This window comes from Sabethes cyaneus, chromosome 3, assembly GCF_943734655.1.
Source record: "Sabethes cyaneus chromosome 3, idSabCyanKW18_F2, whole genome shotgun sequence".
In the NCBI taxonomy this organism is placed as follows: domain Eukaryota; kingdom Metazoa; phylum Arthropoda; class Insecta; order Diptera; family Culicidae; genus Sabethes; species Sabethes cyaneus.
Genome location: NC_071355.1, coordinates 238,657,690 through 238,681,460, shown reverse-complemented (window position 1 = coordinate 238,681,460; position 23,771 = coordinate 238,657,690). Strand labels below are relative to the sequence as shown.

The following is a 23,771-nucleotide window of genomic DNA, read 5'->3' as shown; positions in this document are numbered from 1 at the left end:
CCTCGCCGTCAGCGAAACAGATTTATTAAAGATCGTCTCCAGCATGTTAAAACCATAACGCACCAGAATGATAACGCACCAGAATTAGTCACACAGCACTGCACACCATCCATCGTCGCCCTAATCGGGTTTATCATCTTCCCAGCAAAACCGTTTTCGTCCATTATTAGCTCTTCACGGTCAATAGTATCATAAGCGGCCTTGAAATCTATGAGTGGGTGATGCATTGGGTTTTGGTATTAGCGACTCTTTTGGAGGACTTATCGTAGAATAAAGATTTGGTCCGTTGTCGATCCTCCGAGCTGCTACGTAAACTAAATATCGGTGGACATCCTCACAGGACGTCACGGAACGTACGTCTAGCTAAGCTACAGAAACAAATTTCAGCGAGGCACTCTACAGTGTCACCTTTGCCTAGACTGCTGCGCAAAAATAAAAATATTGGCATCGACAAAGGCGCGGAGCAGTTTGGATGGAGTTTCGATTAAAACCATCCAATAACCTATTAAAACCATCCAATTTTTTTGGACGTCAAAATCAGCTTTAAAAATCGAGCGGTGAAAACAATTGGTTGGACATGAGTAAAACTTTTTTATGTAAAATGAAATGTCTATGGGCTCTATAACCCAAAGAATTCTAAAATGGAGTGTACCGAGTGTTAACTGCCACTGGCACAGAACAAAAGTTAAAGTTCGAACAATGCGATGATCAAGAAGTGGTAAATAATTGCCTTTGATTTTGTCTCTTTTTGGGAAGTTCTCACACGGAAACCCGTTACGTGCGCATATATTTTAGAAAGGGAGGAAGTGTCTAGATAGACGATAGACCAACAATATGTCGGGATGTGCAATGGCAGGTGGGGCCAGCCTATGAGCCTATGAGCGCTCTCTGGGTTGGTACCCGAATGTTGTGCTCACTAAACTACTGTTAAATATGATTTTGGAGTCATGGAGATGACCAAGTCACTGATCAAACGGTTAAAAGCTGTCAGTTCCACATTGTTCAACATCAAAAAACAAAACTTGTTTTCTATTAAACTTCTACGAAACTAGTTTAAATTCCTGGAGACATTGAGAAGATTTATGTTTTCTTAATTTATTGAATATTTGAATATTGATTATGAAAAAAAAACGCTTAAAAAAGGAAACGCACAGTTGGGGAATTTCAAATTCACCGAAAAAGGGTCATCGAAATTTTCCTCCTCATCTGCCTAGCACATGGCACGGAAAAGTTCACGTAACACGTAATCGATAATCACTTTAAAACTATTCCGACTAAGTAGCAAAATGCTGCTGAGCATGTAAAATAACTTGCCATGCCGAATAAACGTTAACTAGTGGAACCCAATTCGGTCTCCCACCAACCAAATCACACAAAATCTCTTGTTATATCACGAGTTCGAAACAAGACAAAAAAAAAAGACTTACCTTTCGGGTGCAATTTTTCCGGCTTGAACCAAGCATCTGTAAAACGACGGAAAGAAATATAATGAAGCAGATTATAAAAAGCATTTGCGTGAAATTAATGACTATAAAGTGACACGAGCTGAGATGCACTCAAACTATGCACTAACACTAGGGAAAAAGCTAGACCAATACACGCGGCTCTGCTGCCGAATGGTGCATAGCATAGCATAATGAACGGCCTGTCTTATCATATTCGATCTCAAAAGTGAAGAACCATGCATTTTACTGTTAATAGCTTACAACACAATAATAGTACATAGTTGCAGTGGTGATATTAATAATTCAATCACACAGTTCTAACCACCACGGGGCGGAACAACGAGGACGAAAACCTCAATTGCATTGATTGGTTCGAGCCGTCCTACTCCCGTAGGATCCCCACCCATATTCGAAGCATTGCTGCTTTATTCGTCGTCGCTAAAATGTGGGTTGAATATGTTTCATAATATGTTCAATCACCGCAATGCTGTTCTTCTCCGAGTTCGAGGCTTACACATAATTTTACAGGTCACTTCATGGCACTAAAACCCTCAGGTGTTAGAATCCGTTTTGCCAAATGAAAAACTATTCGGAAAACTTACAAGGATTCATCACGCTGCATATGATGAGGGGGCTGGATGTTTTTGCGTTTCCTTCCAATCCGTTCATTGTGCGGCTGCTGTTCCCGTGAAGTTCTTCCGCTTCTGGATTCGGTTTTTTAAATAGGGGAAAAAGGAAAAAAGAAACCGTCTCGTCCTGAATCGCACTGTCACCACCGCCCTGCACTATTTGGCAAATTCAATCCCGGAAACCACCTGCCCAAATCACATCAACTTTCAAATCACGTTAATTTTTCCGTCTTAAATATCCGACGCGTACGATTATTCTGGCTCCTAGCCGTGGACACTTGGTTCGGAGAGTTCTGTGCGAATATCGATTTTTCCCTTTCAGGACTATAGCGCTATATGGCGTCTCGTGTGTGCTCACTCTCCCGACTGTATGCTTTGAAGTCTCTCTGCAACCTGTTTTTCCCAGCAGCGCTTCTTTGTTGTTTTCTGCACCGTGCAGTGACTCGTTTCGGCAGCATAATAATCTCACTCACTCGAGCGTAAGAAGGATCAAATCGAACATCTCTCAGTGACTCAGTGTGACTGTACTGTTATCTGCAAAGGATAACTCTCCGCTGATTCATCATTTTTTCCGAGCGTTGTTAGTTGGTATTGGTGAAGAGTAGTTACATTATAGGCAGGCAGGCAGGAGAGACACAGGCCACAATTTGCGCTGTACTCCAAAAGGCCTATCCTGGTTGTGCGCATGTTCCGCACTCAACTCGGCATGCTCAATTCCATGCTGCGATTTGCGAAAAAAAAGCAGTGAGAAGGTGGGGAGGCAGACCGTGAGATTGTACAGTCATCCCCTAGAAAGTACGGGCCTGGGTGGAAGCAGGTGAGCCCCGAATGAGATAAATCAAACGGTTTTGCATTTTTATGCGTTCGGACAATAATCGAGTACAAGTCACGGTGTGTTCAATGACCTTACGGATAATAAATTGCCACTGTGATGTCCGCATTCCTTGTAAGAAAATTTGTCCTCGCTTGAATGGTTGTGCAAAAATCAAAATATCTACAAGCATTGGTCCCCATGTTATTATACCAAGCATGGGTCACAAATATATTTGGTTTTTTTGGAATAAAGTAGTATAATTTATTTCATTCCATTGATAATTTTCGTCACACGTCAGTCAGACTACAGGTCTAGACTATGTAAGACACGTCCAGTGTCACTTTGCTCGACTGGTCTGCTTTTGGTATTATATAACATAAGTCACACGCGACACGATATGGTCGATTAACTCGACTAAGTTGACCGCGAAATAGCTCGTGACTTTGTTTTGTTGTTTGTTTTGTTTTGGTCGTGCATTGAACCGCTATGCTGTCCGTTTTTCTCGTACTCGACACTCGACTCGAAAACTGCGGACACATTCCATTGGCCAGTGTTTGCGAAGATGTTTAATTTTTATATTAGTTCTTTGATTGTGTTTTTTATCGACTGGATTCAATTGTAATTGTTAATATTCGGCAGGGCAGTCTTCGGAGAAATTTATCAAGACTGAACTTTGATGTTTTCCCGACGTTTCGACACTTTGTTGGTGTCCTTTTCAAGGGGTACTGTGGTAAAATACATTTATAATGTTATTTTTAAGTTGCTTACATGAATTTCAATCTGCTTACATATCATTTAGTCTTTTGTTCTGTTCTTTGAGTTCTTATATTGCATAATATAGCTCTAAGATGTTATACATAAAAGAGTCATAGCCCGAAACTGGAACAAACAGTTTTCATGGTCGTATTGAATTTTATTTACCCGAATAAAAACACTGCTGATTCTGTAGGCGGACAATATGGCTCTTTTGTGTGAGTGACTGAACCGTCTATTGTCTGCCGCCGCGCAAACCGATTCATATGGTCGGTGTCATCTTCTAACTCTGGCTGTTTACAACATTTATGTAGTCTGATTAGAGTAAAATATTGCTTAGAAAATTCTTGATCGATTCTTCAATTTTGCGACTTGGTCCGGTCTGATTTAGCACCGACCATATGATATCGTGACAAGCAATCGAGTTGAACAGGCAAGTCGAGCAGTCGAATCAAACAATCGAGTTAAGCAGTTGGGTCGAGCAGTCGAGTCGAACACTTGAGACGAGCAGTCAAATCGAGCAGTTAAATTAAGCTGTTCAATCAAGCAATCCAGTAGAGCAATCGAGCAGTTCAGTCGAGCAGTCGAGTCGAGCGGTTAAATCGAGCAGTCGAGTCGAGCAGTTGAATCGAGCAGTCCAGTCGAGCAGTTTAGTCGAGTAGCCCAGACGAGCAGTTGAGTCGAGCGCTCGAATCGAGCAATTTAGACAAGCAATCTAGTCAAGCGATCGGGTCAAGCGATTCAGTCGAACAGTTGAGTCGAGCAGTTCAGTCGAGTCGAGCAATTGAATCGAGCGGTCCAGTCGAACAGTTTAATCGAGCAACTGAGTCGAGTAGTCCAGTCGAGCGTTGAGTCAAGCAGCTGAGTCGAGCAGTTTGGTTGGGCAGTTGAATCAAGCTGTTCAATCAAGAAGTCCAGTCGAGCAGTTGAGTCGAGTTCTCAAATCGAACAGTTTACTCAAGCAGTCTAGTCGAGCAGTCGGATCAAGCGGTTCAGTCGAGCAGTTAAGTCGAAGCAGCAGCAGCAGTTAACTCAACGAGCAGTGGAATCGAGCAGTAAAGCCGAGCAGTTGAATCAAGCAGTCCAATCGAACAGTTTAATCGATCAGTTGAGTCGAGCAGTCAAGTCGAGTCGAGCTGTTGAATCGAGTAGTCCACTCGAGCAGTTAAGTCGAGCTGTTGAATCAATCGGGTTGAGCAGCCGATTCAAATAGTCCAATCGAGTAGCTGAGTCAAGCAGTTGAGTCCAGTAGTTTAGTCGAGCAGTTGAGTCGAATAGTTCCAGGAGTGGAATCAAGCAGTTGAATCGAGCAGTTAAGTCGAGCGTCGAATCGAACAATTAAGTCAAGCAGTTGAGTCGTGCAGTCTAGTCGAGTACTTGAATCAAGCTGTCCAGTCGAGAAGCCGAATCGAACAGTCCAGTCGAGCAGTTCAATCGAGCAACTAAGTCGAGCAGTTCTATCGAGTAGTAAGTCGAGCAATCGGATCGAGCAGTAAGTCAAACAAATGTGCCAAGTAGTCGAATCGAGTAGTTAAGCCGAGTATTTCAGTTGAGCAGTCCAGTCGACCAATTAAATCAAGCAGGCTGATCGACCAGTCCAGTCGAGCAGTCTAGTCACCCAGTTGAGCAATAGAGCAGTCCAGAATACAAACCATCGCTGCGAAAGCATGACGTCCTGTCAGGGGCCTGTTTTTAGTTACCGATAAGCCTCTTAGGACGTCCTGTCAGAGTCCTACAGACATAAGCCTCTTTTATAAATAGATTATATAAATAGATGAGAATGAATGACCACACATATCGTAGGTAATCTAAGCTGACGAAGTACAAAATGTTCCAGGAGTGGGCTTCTAGAAAAACCAAGAAATTTTTTCACCAAATTTTCAAAAAATATTTGCTGGTTTCATAACTTCTACAGACCGGTCTCGATTTCACCGAGCAGCCTGTACTTTGTTTTAGACGTATTTAACTTTAACCCAATCTTTTCTGCCTCACGCTTTAGTCTGATGTACTGTTCAGCCGCCCTTGTCATCGGTAAAGCAGACGAATTTCTAGATTTGTTGAAAATCGTGCCTCACGTGTTGATGTTTGCTCGGTTGTAGTACACCTTGTAACGCTACTTTGAACTCGACAATCCACTCGAAATCCGAACACAGCATTGTGTACCTTCCATCGTAAATTAAATGAGCTCGATCAGCTTCTTGAGGAAACTGTTCTCGTGCACAGTTTTCCATAGCGCTTTTCGGTCGATGGTGCGGCTTTGAAGTCAACGAACAAATGGTGCGTGGAGACTCTGTATTCACGATCGTTTTGGAGAATCTGCGCCAGTGTAAATATTTGATCCATTGCAGACCGACCTTCAACGAAGTCCGCTTGATAAATTCCCACAAATCTGTTCGCGATTGATGATAGACGGCGGAAAGTGATTTGGGAACGCACTTTGTATGCGACATTGAGAACGGAAATTGCTCGATAGTTCTCACAGTCCAACTTGTCCAATTCTAACAATTAGCCGGTACAGACAAGTGACCAGCTTTTCTGTTCCCATTTTAATGAGCTCCGTAACCAAGATAATGGATTGGTAATTCGGAGTGACTAGAACAATCTGTCTTGCTTGGTGGTTGACTAACAAATAACAATCTTTATAGAACTCATAACATTGGCAGGGCAAGGGCTGCTACATCTCCCCCTCTTAAAAGTAGGTTAGCCATTTTGGGAGTTTTGACTCACGGGTAGAACGTCGCAGGATAACTTCACTTTGATCGGATGGCTTCGGTGTTGAAGTGAATAAAGCTTCGTCTTTTGCTTCTTCAACAATCAGAACAACCAGATGTACCATCTCCTGGATCGACCTTTGCAGGCACCATAGTAGATTGATATTGAACCTCATCGAGTTACTACTAGCTTCGAGAGTCAGTACTAACTTCGATCGTGCTGCCATATCCAGCGCAACGATGTAGTTTACGGAGCCCTTCCGTTTGATGACTCGGTCAGAAACATCCAAGACTTGGCATTTCTGCGGTGCCGCTCAACTTAAACCAGGTCGGCTTTTTTGAAGTTGCGTTTGATAACGTCATGTTGACGACTGAACTGCTCATCTTGATTACGGCCAGTCTCATCTTGAGTAACAGAATCAGGTTTGCTTAGTAGGACCAACGTGCTGCGCACGGGTCTACCCAGAAACGCTTCAGCTGGAGATGTTAATTCCGAAGTATTTGGGATTGGAGTAGGGCGGTACATCGAAAAGAATATGTGCAGATGCTCCAGTGTAGGTGAACCTTCCCCATAGCTGAAGCTGACTTCACCCGCTGCTTTGAGATGCTGATTCTTCAGGCCAAGCTTGAGGGAATCAACCAATCGTTCGGCATAGCCGTTGGACTGCGGATGGTATGGAGCAATATGCAGATGGGTCAATACCATTTCCACCACATAATTGCTGAATTCCGTTGTCCGAAATCAATGAATCCGGGTTACCAGAACGGAAAAACGTCTCACAAAGTATTGCTATAGTTGCAGTGGTTTTGTTGGATCAAGTACGGAACATTTCGGGCCATAAGGCCAGCGAAGTCAATAAGAACACGTTACTGCTACCGAACTGAGATGGGCTACGACTCCAGAGTTGTTTTCGGTGGAAACTTCGCTACTTCAGCACACGCTCTACACTGTTGAACCATTTGCGCCACATCGTCGTCGACATTGAGCCAGTAAATGTAGCTACGCGCCAGATATTTCATACGGTCTATCCCAGAGTACGACGATTTGATAGCCGAACATAACGCATTCGTCGACAACTTGAATCCCATCTCGTCTGGCCAAAAATTTTCCTGACATAAGGGTCAGCCACGAACAATTGCTTTCGCTTCAAATCCAATGTGAACGCAGGCAATCACGTAATCTTCATCCGGTCGACCTGTTGGGATTACATCAGCCGGGAAGTCAGCATTACCAAATTTGTTCGTGGGAACATGTTGAATTTCGAAATCGTACAACAAGAGAGTGTGCGCAAGGGGTTTGCTGTGTGAACTGGAATACCTTTCTTTGAGTCGAAAACCTGGCACTCATACAGCATCTGGTGATAGCGGTCACATCGAATATCAAGGCGATGCGATCTACGACGATGATCTCCATCGGGACGGGTCGTAGTAAGTGAACAGCAGAATGGACAGTAGAATGGACTTGAATAGGTCGAATGACTTCAGGCAGTCTTTGGTCCAGCACAAGTGAGCGTTCTTCGTGAACAGATTATTCAGGGAAGTCCTCGATTGCTTCATCTGCTTGACGAATCTACCATAATAGTTAATAACCCCCGAGTAAGAACAAGGCTACTTGACATGCTTCGAAGGCTGCATCTTGATGATAGCTTCAGTTTTTGGAAGGGTCAGGTCGAATACCGTCCTCGTCCTCGAAGTGTCCCAGGAACTCGATCGTGGTCTTGCCTGGTGCGACCAGCGATGAGGATGCCGTCCAACCAGGGACCGGCCGCCATGCTATCGATAATACTTTGGAATGCGCCTAATGCTTATGAGAGTTGACGATGTGTCTTTACGTTGAGCAACTTGCGGGATTCTTCCTCAACCTCGACCTGCAGACAGGCGTCTGACAAGTCGAATTCGTGAAATAACGTGCTCCAGTCAGTTCCCTCGTCGAATACTTTCCACATACACGAACTGATACTTTGTCCGACTTGCGTACGACGACTATTGAAGCTGCCCACGCCGAGAATTGAACCAGAGAAATGATACCGTTTTTCTAGAGCCTTTCGTGTTCAGCGTCCACTTTGGGCAGCGCAGCGTATGCAACGAGTCTCTTGGGACAGTAGACAGGACGTGCGTCGGGTTTTAGCTACATTTTCACTTACGCTCTCGTGCATTTACCCAGCGTAATTTGGAAAACTTCCGGGAACTGGCGCTTGAAATGACTGATGAACTGATGTTCTTGCGCTTGTGGAATGGCGTTGCCGTTGGTCAGGCTGCTAATCGGCACCGACCACAAATCGAAAAGATCCGTAGTCTAGATGCCGAAAACGTTGAGTTCAGCGTTGTCCGAGATGAAGATGCGACCTGTTTTGGTGACGTCGCTGATGGTGACGATGGTGAAGATTTAGGTTACCTCCGGAAGCTGTGACTTCAGAATGTATCGTCGGTAGAGCGGGTGGTTGGCCGATTCTGATCCACGTTTCGTTCGAAATGATGGTGATATCGGATGCCGAGAAGTTTGACTGCTACACCATTGAACTTAACAGGAGCGAACTTTCATTTGCTTCCGATGTTGCAAACCGTGAATATGCTTCTCGCCTTCTTCTCGTCTTTTTGGGCTTCAACTGCTTCGATAGACCGGGTTAGCTACTGGAACAATAGGTACCGCATTTCCAACAGGGCGTTTTGGATACTTTTTGGCTTTTCTTTCTGAGAGGATTCTTCTGGTTTCGGGGGACATTGTTTGTTGCGGTTGCCTGCTGCTTTGCTCTCCACCATCAATGTGCTCTGCTTGAGGTTGACCACGCGATGACATTCTTCCACAAGCTTCTCCAGGGTTACTTTACCTACGTTTCCTGCTATGTTTTCATCGGCTTCGAAATTAACCTGGCTCGAATATCTGCATCTCGAAGGTGAACAAACGCCAGGTTATAACATTTTGCATAAAAAATAAAGTATTAGTCATTACATTACTATGAAACATATTGATTATTTATTTTCAGTTTCATATTTGCACGAAAACTCTAAATTTGACAAACAGGGAAAAATAATGAAGTTTCAAACGCACTACAACCAAAACAAAATCCGGGGAGTTTGCTATTAAACTGACAGGCGACCAAATTAACAAAAAATGAAATGAAATGAAAATGAAAAAAATGAAAATTGGTTTATTTCATTTCAGTTTTGATGTGATCTAATAGCTAAAATAAGCCAAAAAGCACGAAGACAAAACACAAGATTTACATGATACTTTCATCGCCCTTTTCTTACAAGACATCAGTTTTGCCCATATTACAACAGCATATCCATACAATCGTTGAAAGTGGAGATATCGTAACGCACTTTCCCTAATCGGTTTGCTTTCAGGACATCATATTATTCTAGGTTCAAGCGACAAAAATAATATCCGTCTTATTGGTTATTTTTTTCGTAAATGGAAATCACCCAAATTCCAATAGCTAAGATGCGTGTTTAAGTGTCATTTGTGCCTGGGAAGTAAAACGATCACACTGAAAATGTATGGCGAAATTTGCGAGTTGCGAAATTTGAAACTTGTCACTGATTTTTTCTAGTTATCACTAGAAACCCAATATTATACCAGCTACCATACAATTGCTACAACTGCTTATAATTTATTGGATCTGTATTACTTTTTGTGGATTCTGGTCCTGTCCTTACCTATACGGTTTATTCTTCTATCTTCCATCAGCGAGCAGATCCTGCTGAGAGAACAGTTTCCTGTTCGACTTGCTGTTAGATATTGAAAAAATGGATTTTTTCCGAACGAAATTGTGGTATATTGTTGTTGTCGTCGTAGTCATGTGTTGTGTTGTTAGCAACGTTGCTGATCTTCGAAAACAACATACCACACGTTTCAGCTAAATAGTCGTTGTGTTCATTCGTTTAACGGGTTCAATTGAGTCGTCGATGGATGAAATATCACGGAATTCGTTATCAAAAGCGGGAAGTATTCACTGCGATCCACTTGTGCGGTTATTAGCAACGGTGTCACTCCGAAATCTGTTTTGGTTTTAGTACTTGGTAAATTTTGTTCTCAGTTTCGAATTCTCTGGTTTCCTTATCAACTGCCACAATGCTCTTTTTTATAAGTGTTTTTCATAGGACCAACCTATTTGAAATATTTCTTGTATAGCGAGAGCATTAGCTTTGTTTCGCTGTCACCCAAACAACTGCTTTGACCACAGATGGCATCAAAGTCAAACTTTCAACTGCCGTCGGGTCGTTGTTGGGTAGAAGCTCACTATTGTCGTTTCCAGAGTTGAACGTAGTATCGTCAAGTGGCATTGGTATTTTGCTATAGTTGGCTCTATCGGAAATGAATGATAATGCTACTTTAGCCATGGAGGGAATATACAGTTTCATTATCTCTTTAGTTGAAAAAAATGTACATAATACATATCTACATTCCAAAATAAATGTATGCTCGGTAAATTTATGTTTAAAAATTAAATATTTCAATTCTTTCTGATAGGAGCTACCTTCGTTATTTACTATTAGTGAGTAGTGAGTAATCTTCTCATTATGATGTATTGTACGATGTGTTAAGATTATGATGTTATGATACTCAACTTTCTTTCAGAACCCAGTTACTTTTCCACTTTAAAAATTCTGAGGATCAAATAAATCGTTCTTGTGGAAGTGCCTTCCACAGTAAAATGCACGCACGTAATGTTTTACCCTTTGTTTTCATGAATGCTGTTCCATCGTTGCCATTCTATTATATTCTCATTGAATTTGTATATTAGACATTAAAAGGATAATGCGACCCATCGGCTGATCACATAACATATGCGTTTTAAAACTAAGAACAATAAAATGGCAGGCGATTGAAATTGCACTGCAGTCCTCTAGTTATCAGTGCGCAACTTGGAGTTTACTCTCTAGAAGCGATAAATTAATTTCATTGGTGAAAATCTTAGCCACAAACGTTGGCTATTAAATTTTATAGCGCCATTCAGGCATGTCCAGGCTACGATAAAGAGTCCAGTAGGGCAGATGGTGGGTGGTCGATTAAATCGGAATCAGCTTTCAGAGACTACGTCCAGCTGGAATTTTCTCTCTAACTAATGTAAAAATGAACTCGAGTTAAATTTTAAAAAAAATTACTTAGCAATTCAGGAAAACCATATTTTCATAAAAGCAAAATAGCAGAGAAAAGTCGTCAAAATTAAAATGAACAAAATATAATTATAAATTGGATGTGACAGGGACAACTCAGGACGAGCGAAGAGAACAGTTTTATTCAAGAGTATAACAATGTTTTCTCCTGCATTATCCAGTGCCTAAATCCGTTGCCCTAGTTTGGAAGACACTAGTATGCGTACTAGCTATTCAACAAGTCGCAATTACTGCGTCGCATAACGTTTCCCTTCGCCCGGTCACATCCGAACCGACCTTCAAATGAGTCATCGTGATGACGTACTCCTAAAATAGACAGACATGCTAACTGACTAACCGGACTACGAATTTATTAGCATTTATCAATTCTCATCCCTTTCAGCAGGTAAAACAACAGACATTGAACAAGTGCATGAAATTGTTCTTACTCGAGGGGGGCCTCTTTGCTGCAAATCTCGTGCAAACCTGAGCCGATGGCGATTGGAAAGAAAACACACGCAAAAGGGTAACGATGAGTCAGACATATCCGATAATATCGTCAACCTGGTACTATGTATAGTCGAATGACTGTGATGGGTTTAGAGCTTCATGCCCGCAAATTGTTCCACGGCTGCATTAAGGGCAGCACGATTGCCTGCCTGACCGCCTATAGCTATCTTCTCATTCTCATGCGATCGCACATCCGAGTATAGCATGTCTCTCGGCGTCCAGTCGGTGGTGGATAGATAATGTCTACCTGGTTCTACCTTCCTATACTGCTACTGCTGTTTGTCGTTGTTTTATTTTTCTCGCTCTATCGAACCGACTGACTGGGCTGGAGCGACAAAACGAGCAGCAGGGAAAATATTAAGTAGAACAGAACAGCAACCAAGCAGCGGTGCGGCGGCGGCGACGACGACGACGGATTATCGTTGCCAAAAGCTTTGCCCCCTGTTGGAGCAACGGAGCCGATTTTGCAGCGATGTTATAACTAATGTTATATCATTTTCAGAACTTTTAGTAGCGATTTGATTTTTTGCTTCTTCCGATTTTGACCCATTTCCTGTGAGTGATTGCACGGTAACACGATGGCCAAAAAGGGATACATCAACCTTATTTTTTCACGGTACACTACCGATAAAAGTTGCGCATGCAATGCTTTCAGATTACTGCTTGCAGATTCAGATTACTAATTAAACTGGCTAATGCGATACAGGTACTTCTATGAATGTGACTAACACAGTCATGTCTTATATAAGAAATCGATAAAATCGTACATAAGGAGAAAAATCATCCCTCTAGTAACGTGATTCTTATTCGTTCGTCGAAATATTTCTATTACAAAAGTGATTAATAATTAAATGTTACTTGATCAATTACAATCAATGAAAGGAGATTATTCAAAAACAAGCTTCCCAGAAACAATCTCAAAATATCTGTCTAGCAAGTTTCCTGTGACAGCAGGAAAAACACTGTACTGCAGTCGATAAAATTTTCATTTCTTTCCTTTTCTTTCTTTCTTTCAGATTTAAATTCATATGATAATGTGTTATCGATTGAGATAAAACAGAACGTCGAACACAACACAATTTGAAACAAACGGTTTGAAGATGCATTTGTTTGCTTTAAAAACTATTTGCGCTTGCAAATAGTCAATCTTCTTCTGCTTTTCCTGCCGGGGTTATGTTTCTAAACGGTTTCGTTAATGAGCTTTTTATTTTCCTAACGGCTTCGCTCTGTGCTGCTTTTTCGGCTTTTAGGGCTTTTGCACGTTGTTTCTGCATTTTAATTTTGTACATAAGCTTTTTCTGATTTTCTGGGCCTAGGCCTAAGCGGTGCATCTCGTTTTATCGTTCGTTTAAGCTCATTTTCTCAAGCATCTCTTGAGGTGAATTTTTCACCAGCAAAATCTTTCGCCATAGACAGAAACAGGTTATATCATATAAGATCACACATTATTATTATCATACTAGAACATAATTCCTCTCCCATTACTTTAAAATTAATAAATTTATTTATTTATGAAAATTCAATAATGATCAGTGGACTTAATACTGAGAGATATAATCAAAACACAAATACCTACATTTAACGAGTCATGACTCTTGTTGAAAAGTGTCTGAGGTCGAATTGAAGGTGATCAAGGCCCCACCAGTTCTTTAAATCGTTACGGCTAAATTCAAGACACCGAAAACTCGGAAGCTGTACGAAAAAACTGCTGACCAAGAAAACGGGATGTACCGTTCTGATTCAAACTTAGAACACTTCAGCATTTTATTCTCGTAAATATCGCTAATATGATAAAATATTATGCTTATTGTACATCACCGTATTCGTTAGAATGTCCTCTATCCGGTGAGGTATGACATTGAACTGTAGGACTCCTTGTAAGAAACCAGCAGGCACTGGAAAAAAGTGAGAACTCAGATTTTAACTTCGTTCGCATACTCTTAGCGTTTCGTGCAAAAGTAGCTGTTTTTTCGTTTGCATTATTTACCCAAATTTTAGAACATTTACCTTCCCACTTCGCGATTATTAGGTAAGTGCAAGATATATATGTACTAAAGCATAGTTAAAATACAATATTCCATGCATGATTTCAAAGATATTAGATAAATAAAAAGTGTTCGAAGTTTGAATCACGTTTTGAGGTGTGATTCAAACTTCGAACACCCACGAATAATATCCGGTTTTTCCGGATTTTCCTTCGGGAAAATGAACTATCAGCATTGTAAAGTTAACTTGCTTTAGATGTGGTACATAGAGTTTCAAAATATGTATTAGCAATTGACTACAGAAGTGCGGATTGAAACAAATTATTGTGTGAAAAATTTAAATCATACCGTTAGGTGGATTTAAAAAGACAGTGTATAGAATGTGAAACATTTTGCGAATGTGGAAACATGTCTCGTTCATTCAGTACAACAGACACAATGAAACGAAAAATCTAAGTGAAAGAGTGACTGCAAAAATGTTGCTACCCTTGATCAAAGAGCATAACCTTCCTGCAATGTTTTGACTGCACTGAGAGCGTAATTTCGTTTGTTTTTAAATATTCATGACACTATATTTGTAGCTGATAAAAAAGTTTCATGCCATTTAAAATCATTCGCAGGTTTATTTTCTACCGCACATACTGTTGTTACGAATGATTTGTATTTGGTACGAGAACATATTCGTAGCACATTTTGCGTTAAAGCACCCATTTGACGCACAGCTACTGTCTGCCTTCGTTATCGACAAGATCGGGCTGCGAAGGTAAGGTAAGAGAAAATATACTTGAGGAATTATGACCTGCTCAGTGGTTGGAGAACTCGCGAAGAAGTGATCATTTGAATCGATGAACATCCCTCATGAACATACACTATTTGCCTGCCTCGCCGATAATGCACGCATCAACTTAGAATTTTATCACGAACATAAGCTCATTGTGAACATCAGAATTCGTTCAAAAATAGAATATTGAACATTAAGTGTGTTCGATTTAGCGGATATAGGATGCCAGGGGACGCCGGAAAGTATTCAAAATAATATTACCATGAAAAGGGAATACCGTGGACCCCCGTTCGTTTGACCGTTTTTAATCTGAACACTTTTTAATTTGAACCCCGTTGGTTTGCACGACGTGCAAATTAAAAATGGTTCAAATGTCATTCTCAATATGACGTCATTTGCTTATGCAGACAATGCATATAAACACGATTTGTTTGTACTGATCTAGCGCGTTTAATCTGTTTCACATTGCGTTTTACCAACGATTATGGAAGAAATCCGATCGGAGAATGAAATATTCGCTGCTTGCAACTGCCAACTGAATCAAACCACCAAAACAGTAACAAAGAGCAGGCCGGCCAGTTCACACAAGCTCCAGCATATTTAGGGTTACCAGTTGTTCAAATTAAAAACTAATCCCGCTAGTTTGCATGATGAATCGTTCAAACGAACGGGGGTCCACTGTAGTTTAAAATAGTGTTAGTGGCTTTACAAGCAGCAGAAGGTGTTAATTCGCACCTTTGCGTTGCACACGATATTCGATATGAAGCGTGAATGTATGTGACTCATTGCTACAGGCGAACTGAACCACTTGCGTCGATGTTTTATCATGATAAAAACCGTTTGCCGATGCTCGGCGTATGTATTCATTTTGCGAGTTTTCCAACCTCTGGACCTGCTTAATGTGCGGTTGTTGTAGTGCTGGGTTTGCCGTATGCCGTGTCGTCAGCTGTTTTTATGGAAATACTAGCTGACCCGACAAACTTCGAATTGCCACAAATTAAATTATGTTGTACATAAATCTCTGATGACCTTTGTCACAATCTCGAGTTTTGCAAGTTTCTGAGGAGTTCACCCAGCTAGCATTTTTATATGTATATAAATATTAAAAATCAGTATTACGTACATATATACATGCTAATAAATCGTATTTGATGCGCAAAATTGGCATATCCGTGATATTTTGGAGGCGATATACGTGATGAGGAATAAACATACGCATTTCATCGATATAAGTAAATATTCGATTAAACCCGACCCGCTCCGTACTGCTATACGATTCTTTGCTGAATATCGTATGTATGTCAGCTATTATCATTATATACGGCTGAAAATCAACTTGGGCGGACTTTTTTAAGCTTTAGTTACGATTCCGAATTCGTTAAGAGTTAGTTACGATAATTTTCGGTTATTGTTGTACGATTTGGTGCTAGCTGGGCATGGGGCATGGTAAATTCCGAAAACCGCGTAAAAAGTCGCGTAAAAAACCCGCGTAAAAAGCGACTTCAGGGTAATAGAGGTCAGTAGATCTAGGAAAATAAATAACCCTTTAAGCACGACGGGTTTTAGTTACGATATTTTTGGTTTTTGGATCAATATAAAATTTTTTATCTCTCGAGATACCAAAACCAGTGTTTTCTACACATTGCAATAAATGTTTGCTAAATTTAGCAACCTACACAATTGTGTGGGTTCGTGCTTATCTTATACCACTGCACTATGGGCATAAACGAGTCGAAAAAAACAGACGCAATTAAGTGATCTTATGTAAAATTTTCCGCAAAATCGCATGGTGCCCACCGCTTTCCTGTTTGTCATCGGTAAGTGCCCCATTTTGCTCATTTTCCCCTATTTTTAACATTTTTAACCCTTTTTGGACTATACTAAGCCAGGCTTTGAAAAAACAAAACATGAAAACCTAATTATTCTGTGTAAAGAAGTCCACAGATTTGAATGAGGTTGACCCCGCTTAGTTTAGAGCGAGATCATCGCTTCGAGGCTCATAGACTTTAGCTTCTGAAGCAGCGGAACGGTCGTTACGTAGCTATGGAAATGCACGGAACTTTTTGCAAGTTAACTTTTTACTAACCTTTATACAACAGATATACCGGAACGCCCAGATTGGCTTAAAAACTTTCAAATGTTATTCCAAGAAATTGTCTTAGAAAATCCCGTAGGTGAATACATCATTTGCCACAATTCTTTATTATTTTACAATTTATAAATGCCCAGTTTTAGGTTCCGGTAGTACTCTAAACGAAAGTTCCGTATTGTGGACCATGAACGAATGCTCTACAGTATAATGTATTCATTCTTACTGACAGATGGCAGTGGCAGATTGCGTTTTATTTCATCTGTTACTTATGACATGAAAAAATAATCCCACTGCGATCTGGAATATCTCCGGGAAAATGGATCCAAAATTTGCTAATATATTTTTTCATTGAAGGTCAATCTAAGGTAGTTCTTTGAAGACAAGTTGTATAAAAATCGATCAAAAAATAGTAAAGATAGAGAGAAAAGTGTAACGGCAAGTACACTAATTTTTGAAGTCCCGGCGGGAACGTAAAGGTAAAAGTAGGTATACAATAAAGCCGAACCTACGCAATTGTGTAGGTATGAAAAACAATGAGCATAAGTAAGTTGTAAAAGTTATTTCCCGTAAATTTTTAATTACATCAATTAGAAATACTTATTACCAATTATTTTTTATCTAAGCAATTTCGAAATACGGATTCAATAAGAAAATACGACAGATTAAACCTTTTGGTGTTTTCACAAGATTTTGAAGACTAGACAATAATTAATCCAAGCACAAAAAAAAACTTCTTTTCAGCTATTTTTTATTTTTTTCTACGAGTTACGACGTTTACACAAGAGATTGGTGCCAGATATGTAAAAGTGCGACGTTTAGAAAGGAAAGGAAATTTTTTTAAAAGTAGTCATGTCTCTCCTACACAATTGTGTGGGCTCGGGCTTAAAGGGATAAACCTAGATAGAGGTGATCTCTACGGGGGGCTGATCCTTATCCTGAACTTATTCTGCCATCAGCATAAAGCCGAGATGACCTGCCGTATCAAGAATTCCTCTCCACTGTACTCGGTGCCGGGCCACTCGTCGTCAATTCGTTAAGCTTTACGACACACACAAGTCAGCTTCAAAATGGTCGAGCCATCTAGCACGTCGGGGTCCTCTATTCCTGGTGCACGTAGGGTTCTTGAAGAGAACGGCTTTCACTATATCTACCGGCATCCTTGCGCCGTGGCCGGTCCGTCGTAGTCTTCCAACTTTCGCCAGATGTGCGGTGGGAATCTCTCCAAGTAGTGCCTCTAACTCGTAATACATACGGCTACGCCACTCTCCGCTATCCGTTTGTATTCCTTATCTTATCTTATCTTATTATCTTATTAATTTCTTCTTGTCTGTATTAACATTTGCAATTATTTTCTTGTCTGTATTAACATTTGCAAGATATCAGAGATTTCTTACAAATGTCTAATCGGCCAGGCCAACTGTGAAGTATTGCCACAAAGATGGTTATACGAAATGAATCTTGTGTGAATAAGTTATTCACACATAGATGCATTTCTAAATCTACAGGGAATGAAGAAACGGGGACGTCTCGTACCAACCGTCTCTGAGTATTTATAGCTTTGTTTTCGTTGGAAGTATCTTTGCTAATAAAAGTTAAGTGATACTCCGGACCCTCTGGGATGAACTTATGGTATTTAGACCAAAAGTCCGGCTGCAATAGGTCAAGGTTATAGCGCCTTATTTCGCTTTCTGAAAATAGACGACAATCCCTTTCTGCAAGGAATAATAGTTTAAATTGTTTAGATTATTTAGAATATTAATGAAATAATCAAATAAATAAATAAGAGGAAATTATTTACTGCCCAGTCAGTGTTGAAAATTTATCCACTAGATAGGTTATTTCCGGATGGAACTAATTTAACTTTCTGTTGGGCATGACATGAATTATTTTGATGCTGCTTCTGGTTAATTCTTGTAACAACCGCTCCACCATTTTCCAGCAAGCTTCCATTGATTGTTGGATGATGGACAAGATAGCAGCTTTTAAATTCAGTTGTTTCACCGGCGAAAGTTTCTTCTTGTTTCACATTTCCTCAAACTACATTCTTCTGCATCTTGTCTTGCACGGGCTTTGGATGCTGAACGTATACACCTTTCGTTTTCTGCCCTTTTTATTCAATGCTATAATAACTACTTTTAAACCGGAAAATTCTCGCACCTAAACGCACTTTTTTCTGAATACCTTCTGAATACACTAAATTCACATTTTCAAAAAACAATGCATGTAAACATTTAGATGCAAAATCATTTTTGGTTTACAGAAAACCTCTCCGCTATCCGTTTGCACTCCACCAAAAACTAGTCCGCAACACCTTTCGTTCCAATACGGCAAGTGCATGTATGTCTTCCGTAAGCAAAGTGGCTGTCTTCGGGGTACGATGTTGGACTAACAAGTGAGTCGTCGTATGTTCGAATCTCGGCTGGGTGGTGATGCTATAGAGTCAGTAGGATCGTTGCACTAGCCCCGTAACTGTCCTGTACTCTAACAGCCGGCTGCGAAGTCTGTCGATAAAAGAGGGTTAAGTTCTTAACAGAACGTTTATACCCATGGCTTTGCTTTTTTCCTAGGCTTCATTTTTAGTCTGGCGTAGATAACCTCAGTCAGCAGTTGGTAACATTTGCTGAAGATCGTTCCTCTCATTTCGATGCCCGCACACTGGATCACACCTTCAATAGCGATGTTTAATAACATACAGAACAATCCATTCCCTACCGCAACACTGCGTGATTCAAAGGGATACGAGATTTGAGAGTGCCCCAAAACAGGCACGTAGTACATCACTCGCCCCAGGGTAGCGTTGATGAGGCGCGTCAGTTTGTCCGGAAAGCCGTTCTCGTACATCATCTGCCCTAGTTGTTCGCGCTCAACTGTATCGTATGCTGTCCAGAAATGATTGTACTGCATTACATTGTACTCCCGACATGTCTGGAGGATTTGATGGAGAGTGCAAATTTGAAAGTTTCTCCTTCACCCAAATCCTTGAAATTATCCAGGCACCTATAGGTACCGTCGCTAGCGGTTCTTTGCCATTTTTGTAGAGTTCTGTCATTTCTTTGACCGATTTCTCGCCGGATCTCTTCGAGATCGGGAGCCGGCACGCTGCTATCGTTTGTAGGTACTCCTAGGTTAACTTCCGTTTTGTCTCCTTCTGTTATAATGCCATTGAGATATCCATCGAAGAACTGCTTCTAGCTGTCCACCCTGCGCTTGTTTGTGACCAGATTTTCCTCCCCGACCCTATTTATCGACCTCTCTCGACCTGTTATTTATTGCTTAAACCATATTTTTTCATGTCCTTTCAATTTCTCAAGGCTTGCCAGGACCCTATGCGACTTTCTGGTCCGTAAACACTGCAACAGCACTAAAATCAGCAAGATTAATAATGACAGAATGTTTTGAGAAAACCACGATAATCCACGAATTGCAGAGACTCCTTTAAGAAACTTCCATCGTACTGCTGGAAAACCGTGAAACCTGTTCTCTTGGAAGACCCCCAAAGTGGTCAATAACATTTTCGAACACGACAAACTAAATGTAACATCGAAAGTGATCGGTATCGAGCATGGTAACAGGTTTAGTCGTCTTGATAATCAAGCAATATTATTAAAGCACGTTACAAGCCGTGCAAGCGTTGGTCATTAATGATAGGGGCACCGTGTACAGGAACACTCCAAACTGGATCGGACTGGCTGTAATCACCGGATAGTACCGACGACGCTAGATGCTAGAATACACACTTCCACATCCACACCACGAGAAAGTTCTCACGGTCAGGCGCCAAGTGCTTGTAGATTCTTAGAGAACGATTGGCCTTTTGTCTTTTTCATAGTTGCTCAAATGTTTCATAAGTAGAAGGTCGATGAAGCAATTCAGCTTGTTAGAGACGGTATTCAATAGATCTCTGCCACGGAATTTTCTGGTGTTCTACTGATTACGAACGCGTCTAAAGCACTTTCGAATAGCTCTTGCAAGTGAATCTTCTCCTCAAGCCTAATGATTATATTGAAGTCCAAATCCGTCACAGTAATAAAAGGAAATTATCTATTTGCATGTTGGGAGTCCACGCACGTTCTGGTAGTAAAGCAGCAGCGGATTGGAAGAGTTCAGCTGCGGATCAAGCACTGAGCTGGAAACGTGAACTGCGCCATCTAAAGAATTGTTATAGCAATTATACCGTTTGCCTGGTCTGCAATTTTGTGTGGAAGCCCAGTTTCGTACACCCAAGCCCGCACACGAAGATCGACAGAAACAGGATAAGGATTGTGAGTGATGGCCAAGATGTTAAACCACCAACACAGGAGGACGTTACCGTCCTTCCGACCAGTCTTGCCCGTTTTTCAGTTTACTGATTGCCTTCTGAACTTCTAAAAGTGGACAGCGAACGGTTATACGAAGTAGTCCATCTGGGAGGTGAAACAAATACTGGAGGTGTGGTTGAATGGCCTCATTTGCTAGACTAGACAAGTTTCGGGAGTAAAACTTGCAAACTCATCATCTGTCATGACTTATCCGTCCGTAACTACAGATTGCTTGCCAAACGGCGGACCTCTCTTCTTTACTTTGCAGTTTTACGGGGAACTTTACTGATTCAATAAAGTAACAAATTCTTGTCCAGGAATTTGTCCGAAAACAGTCTTGTAGTTCGTTTTACTCCTGCATAAGCATGCAACCATATGTCGTCAGTAAATGCTAAATGCGCATCACCGGCTGAAAACTTCGAGTTTCGAATTCCATTCCACTTGATCGTAAACAAACTGATAGACAAAGCATATTTAAAAAGTCTGCAATTTAAATTAGCTTCTCCAAACAAAACTTCTAATATAATATACATTTCGTGAAAATATTATATTTTTCTATCTTTTTTATATCAGTTATACCAGTTTGATTCAATAAAGCTTTTCTGCGTAAATAACTACATTGAGTCAGATGCCTGACATGTTGAAGGCCTATGCAATGTAATTATCAGAAGCATTTACTCGCAAGGTGTGAAATTTGCGATTTACCCTTGTAAATCACCCGTTTGACCTTGGCATCTTCAGGAGAATCTAAGGGTGCCCTAACGCTTTAAACCATAGGTAGGTAGTATTTTTTTGGCACCTAAAAAGTACCACAATTTGCAATACAAAGTTCACTAACCATCGCCACCACAGCTCGTGCATTAAACTACAAACCACCGCCGTCAGCACGTTGGCCGCTTCTAGGAAACAACGTATTTCACTATGACATTGCGATGACCAGTCAGTACACAAAACGGTCAATGAATCATTATTATTTCACTAGCGGCAGGCCACCCTCCGATTTTTAACGATTGTTTTGCTTGCAACCGACACCGGTTCAGCGTGTAGGTACGACGACAATCCGGTCGATCGTTGATGTTATAAAAATGACGTAATTTTCAATTATCGCGTTCTTCTACCTACTTATCACCGGTGTGGTTCGGTCGTCCGAAAGACCAGACGCAATTCAATTTTACAGAAAACAAATTTTGCTATCTACTCACCCAAACCGAACTGCTTGAAGATTTTCTCGGCTTCGATGCACTCCTCATCCGCCGCCGCTGCTGGGGCTGCTGCTTGCTTGGTAGAAACCGTCTCAGCCGGTGGATTTGGTTTCGGCTCCGGTTGCTTCGCAGCAGGTACAACTTTGGGTGCGGCTGGAGGTGGTGGCTGTACAACTGGAGCGGGCTCCGGGACGGCGGCCGGCGCTAATGGTTCGTTCAATTTGGTTGGTTCGGGTGCAAAATGGTCCTCTTTCTTGTGACTATCGAAGGCGTTGAAAATGTCCTCCTTTTCCACACTATCCGAAACGGCAGACTGGCCGAATGGCTCATCGATTTTTGGCTTGTTATGATCAGCTGTAGCGCTGGCACGGACCTCGGCATACGGATTCATATAATCGCTTGTGATTTCATCTTGCATCAAATGGAAAGGTTCGGCTTGACCGGTGCCGAACGGAACGGTATCGGTAAACTGTTGTTTTTCAACCTTATCGTTGTTCTGAGCCTTGGTCTGGGGCTCGAGAAAATCGAGTCCTGTCATATCCATAAGATTGCTCACGGAAGATGGTGCCGGCTCGGAAGGATTATTGATCTCTTTTCCCATGAAAAAATCATCCATATTATCTCGTTCCTGCGTTAAAAGCTTATTATCTATCAAAGCGGACGAAACCGGTGGCATGGAGAAAGAATCACCCAGCAGGTTCGCCTCGGCCGCAGCAAACTTCTGTGAAATGTCAGATTTTTCCTCTGCCATTGGAAAACGGGAGTGGTCTGCGAATAAATCCGCATTAGCAAACTGTTCCTTCGACATGTCAGCCAAATCCTTTGGAATCACTTTAGCACTATCGGAGTTTCCCAAAAAACTATCCATCTCTTGATATACACTGGCACTGGCACAATCGGTTGTCACTGGAAATAAAACCGTGTATTTTCAGTATCTTCACTCGAAGGACGAATCGACTGATGGAACGCGAACCGACCTGCAACCGTTGAGTGGTGCAGCAGTAGCAGCAGTAGTAGGACAGGTTCGTTAACTCGTCAGACAACGCACAAAGGTTCTCTCACTGTGAAGGGAAATAATTTTCATCTGTTTCCAGAACCCGAACCGACCGAACGTCGATGCGATGCTTTGCTTCTTTTACAACGGCTGGCTGGTGCGCTGCTGGGCAATGTGCGCGTGTGAGTAAATTTTATCCAGCCTACTGTTTGTGTGCAAGCCGTGTGATGATCATGCGCACAATAAGAGGGATATTTTGTATTGAAGCAAATGAGATGTTTATTGCTCGATGGTATTAATTTAAAGATCGTCACGTTTTCACGCACACTACTTTGCTAAGGATCTTTCTTGCTTTTATCTCTATCTTTTATGTTACTGCCAGTGCGTGTTTGTGAGTCAAAAAACGCTGAAAACAGTTATCCAATTCATGAAAATGAATTAAAACCGTTAACCGAAT

General features: G+C 41.3%; 1 protein-coding gene across 1 annotated transcript in view; it reads right to left on the bottom strand.

Annotated features, from left to right (window-relative positions):
- Window positions 1-23,374, bottom strand: part of LOC128740951 (uncharacterized) — a 34,590-nt gene extending 11,216 nt beyond the window's left edge. Inside the window, exons 1-2 of the mRNA XM_053836527.1 lie at window positions 22,321-23,374; window positions 1,428-1,463 (exon numbers count right to left, since the gene is read on the bottom strand). Of these exons, the coding sequence (XP_053692502.1) occupies window positions 1,428-1,463; window positions 22,321-23,188 (904 nt within the window). The 5' untranslated portion in view covers window positions 23,189-23,374. The remainder of the gene's footprint in view (window positions 1-1,427; window positions 1,464-22,320) is intronic.
- Window positions 23,375-23,771: the final 397 nt, after the last annotated feature.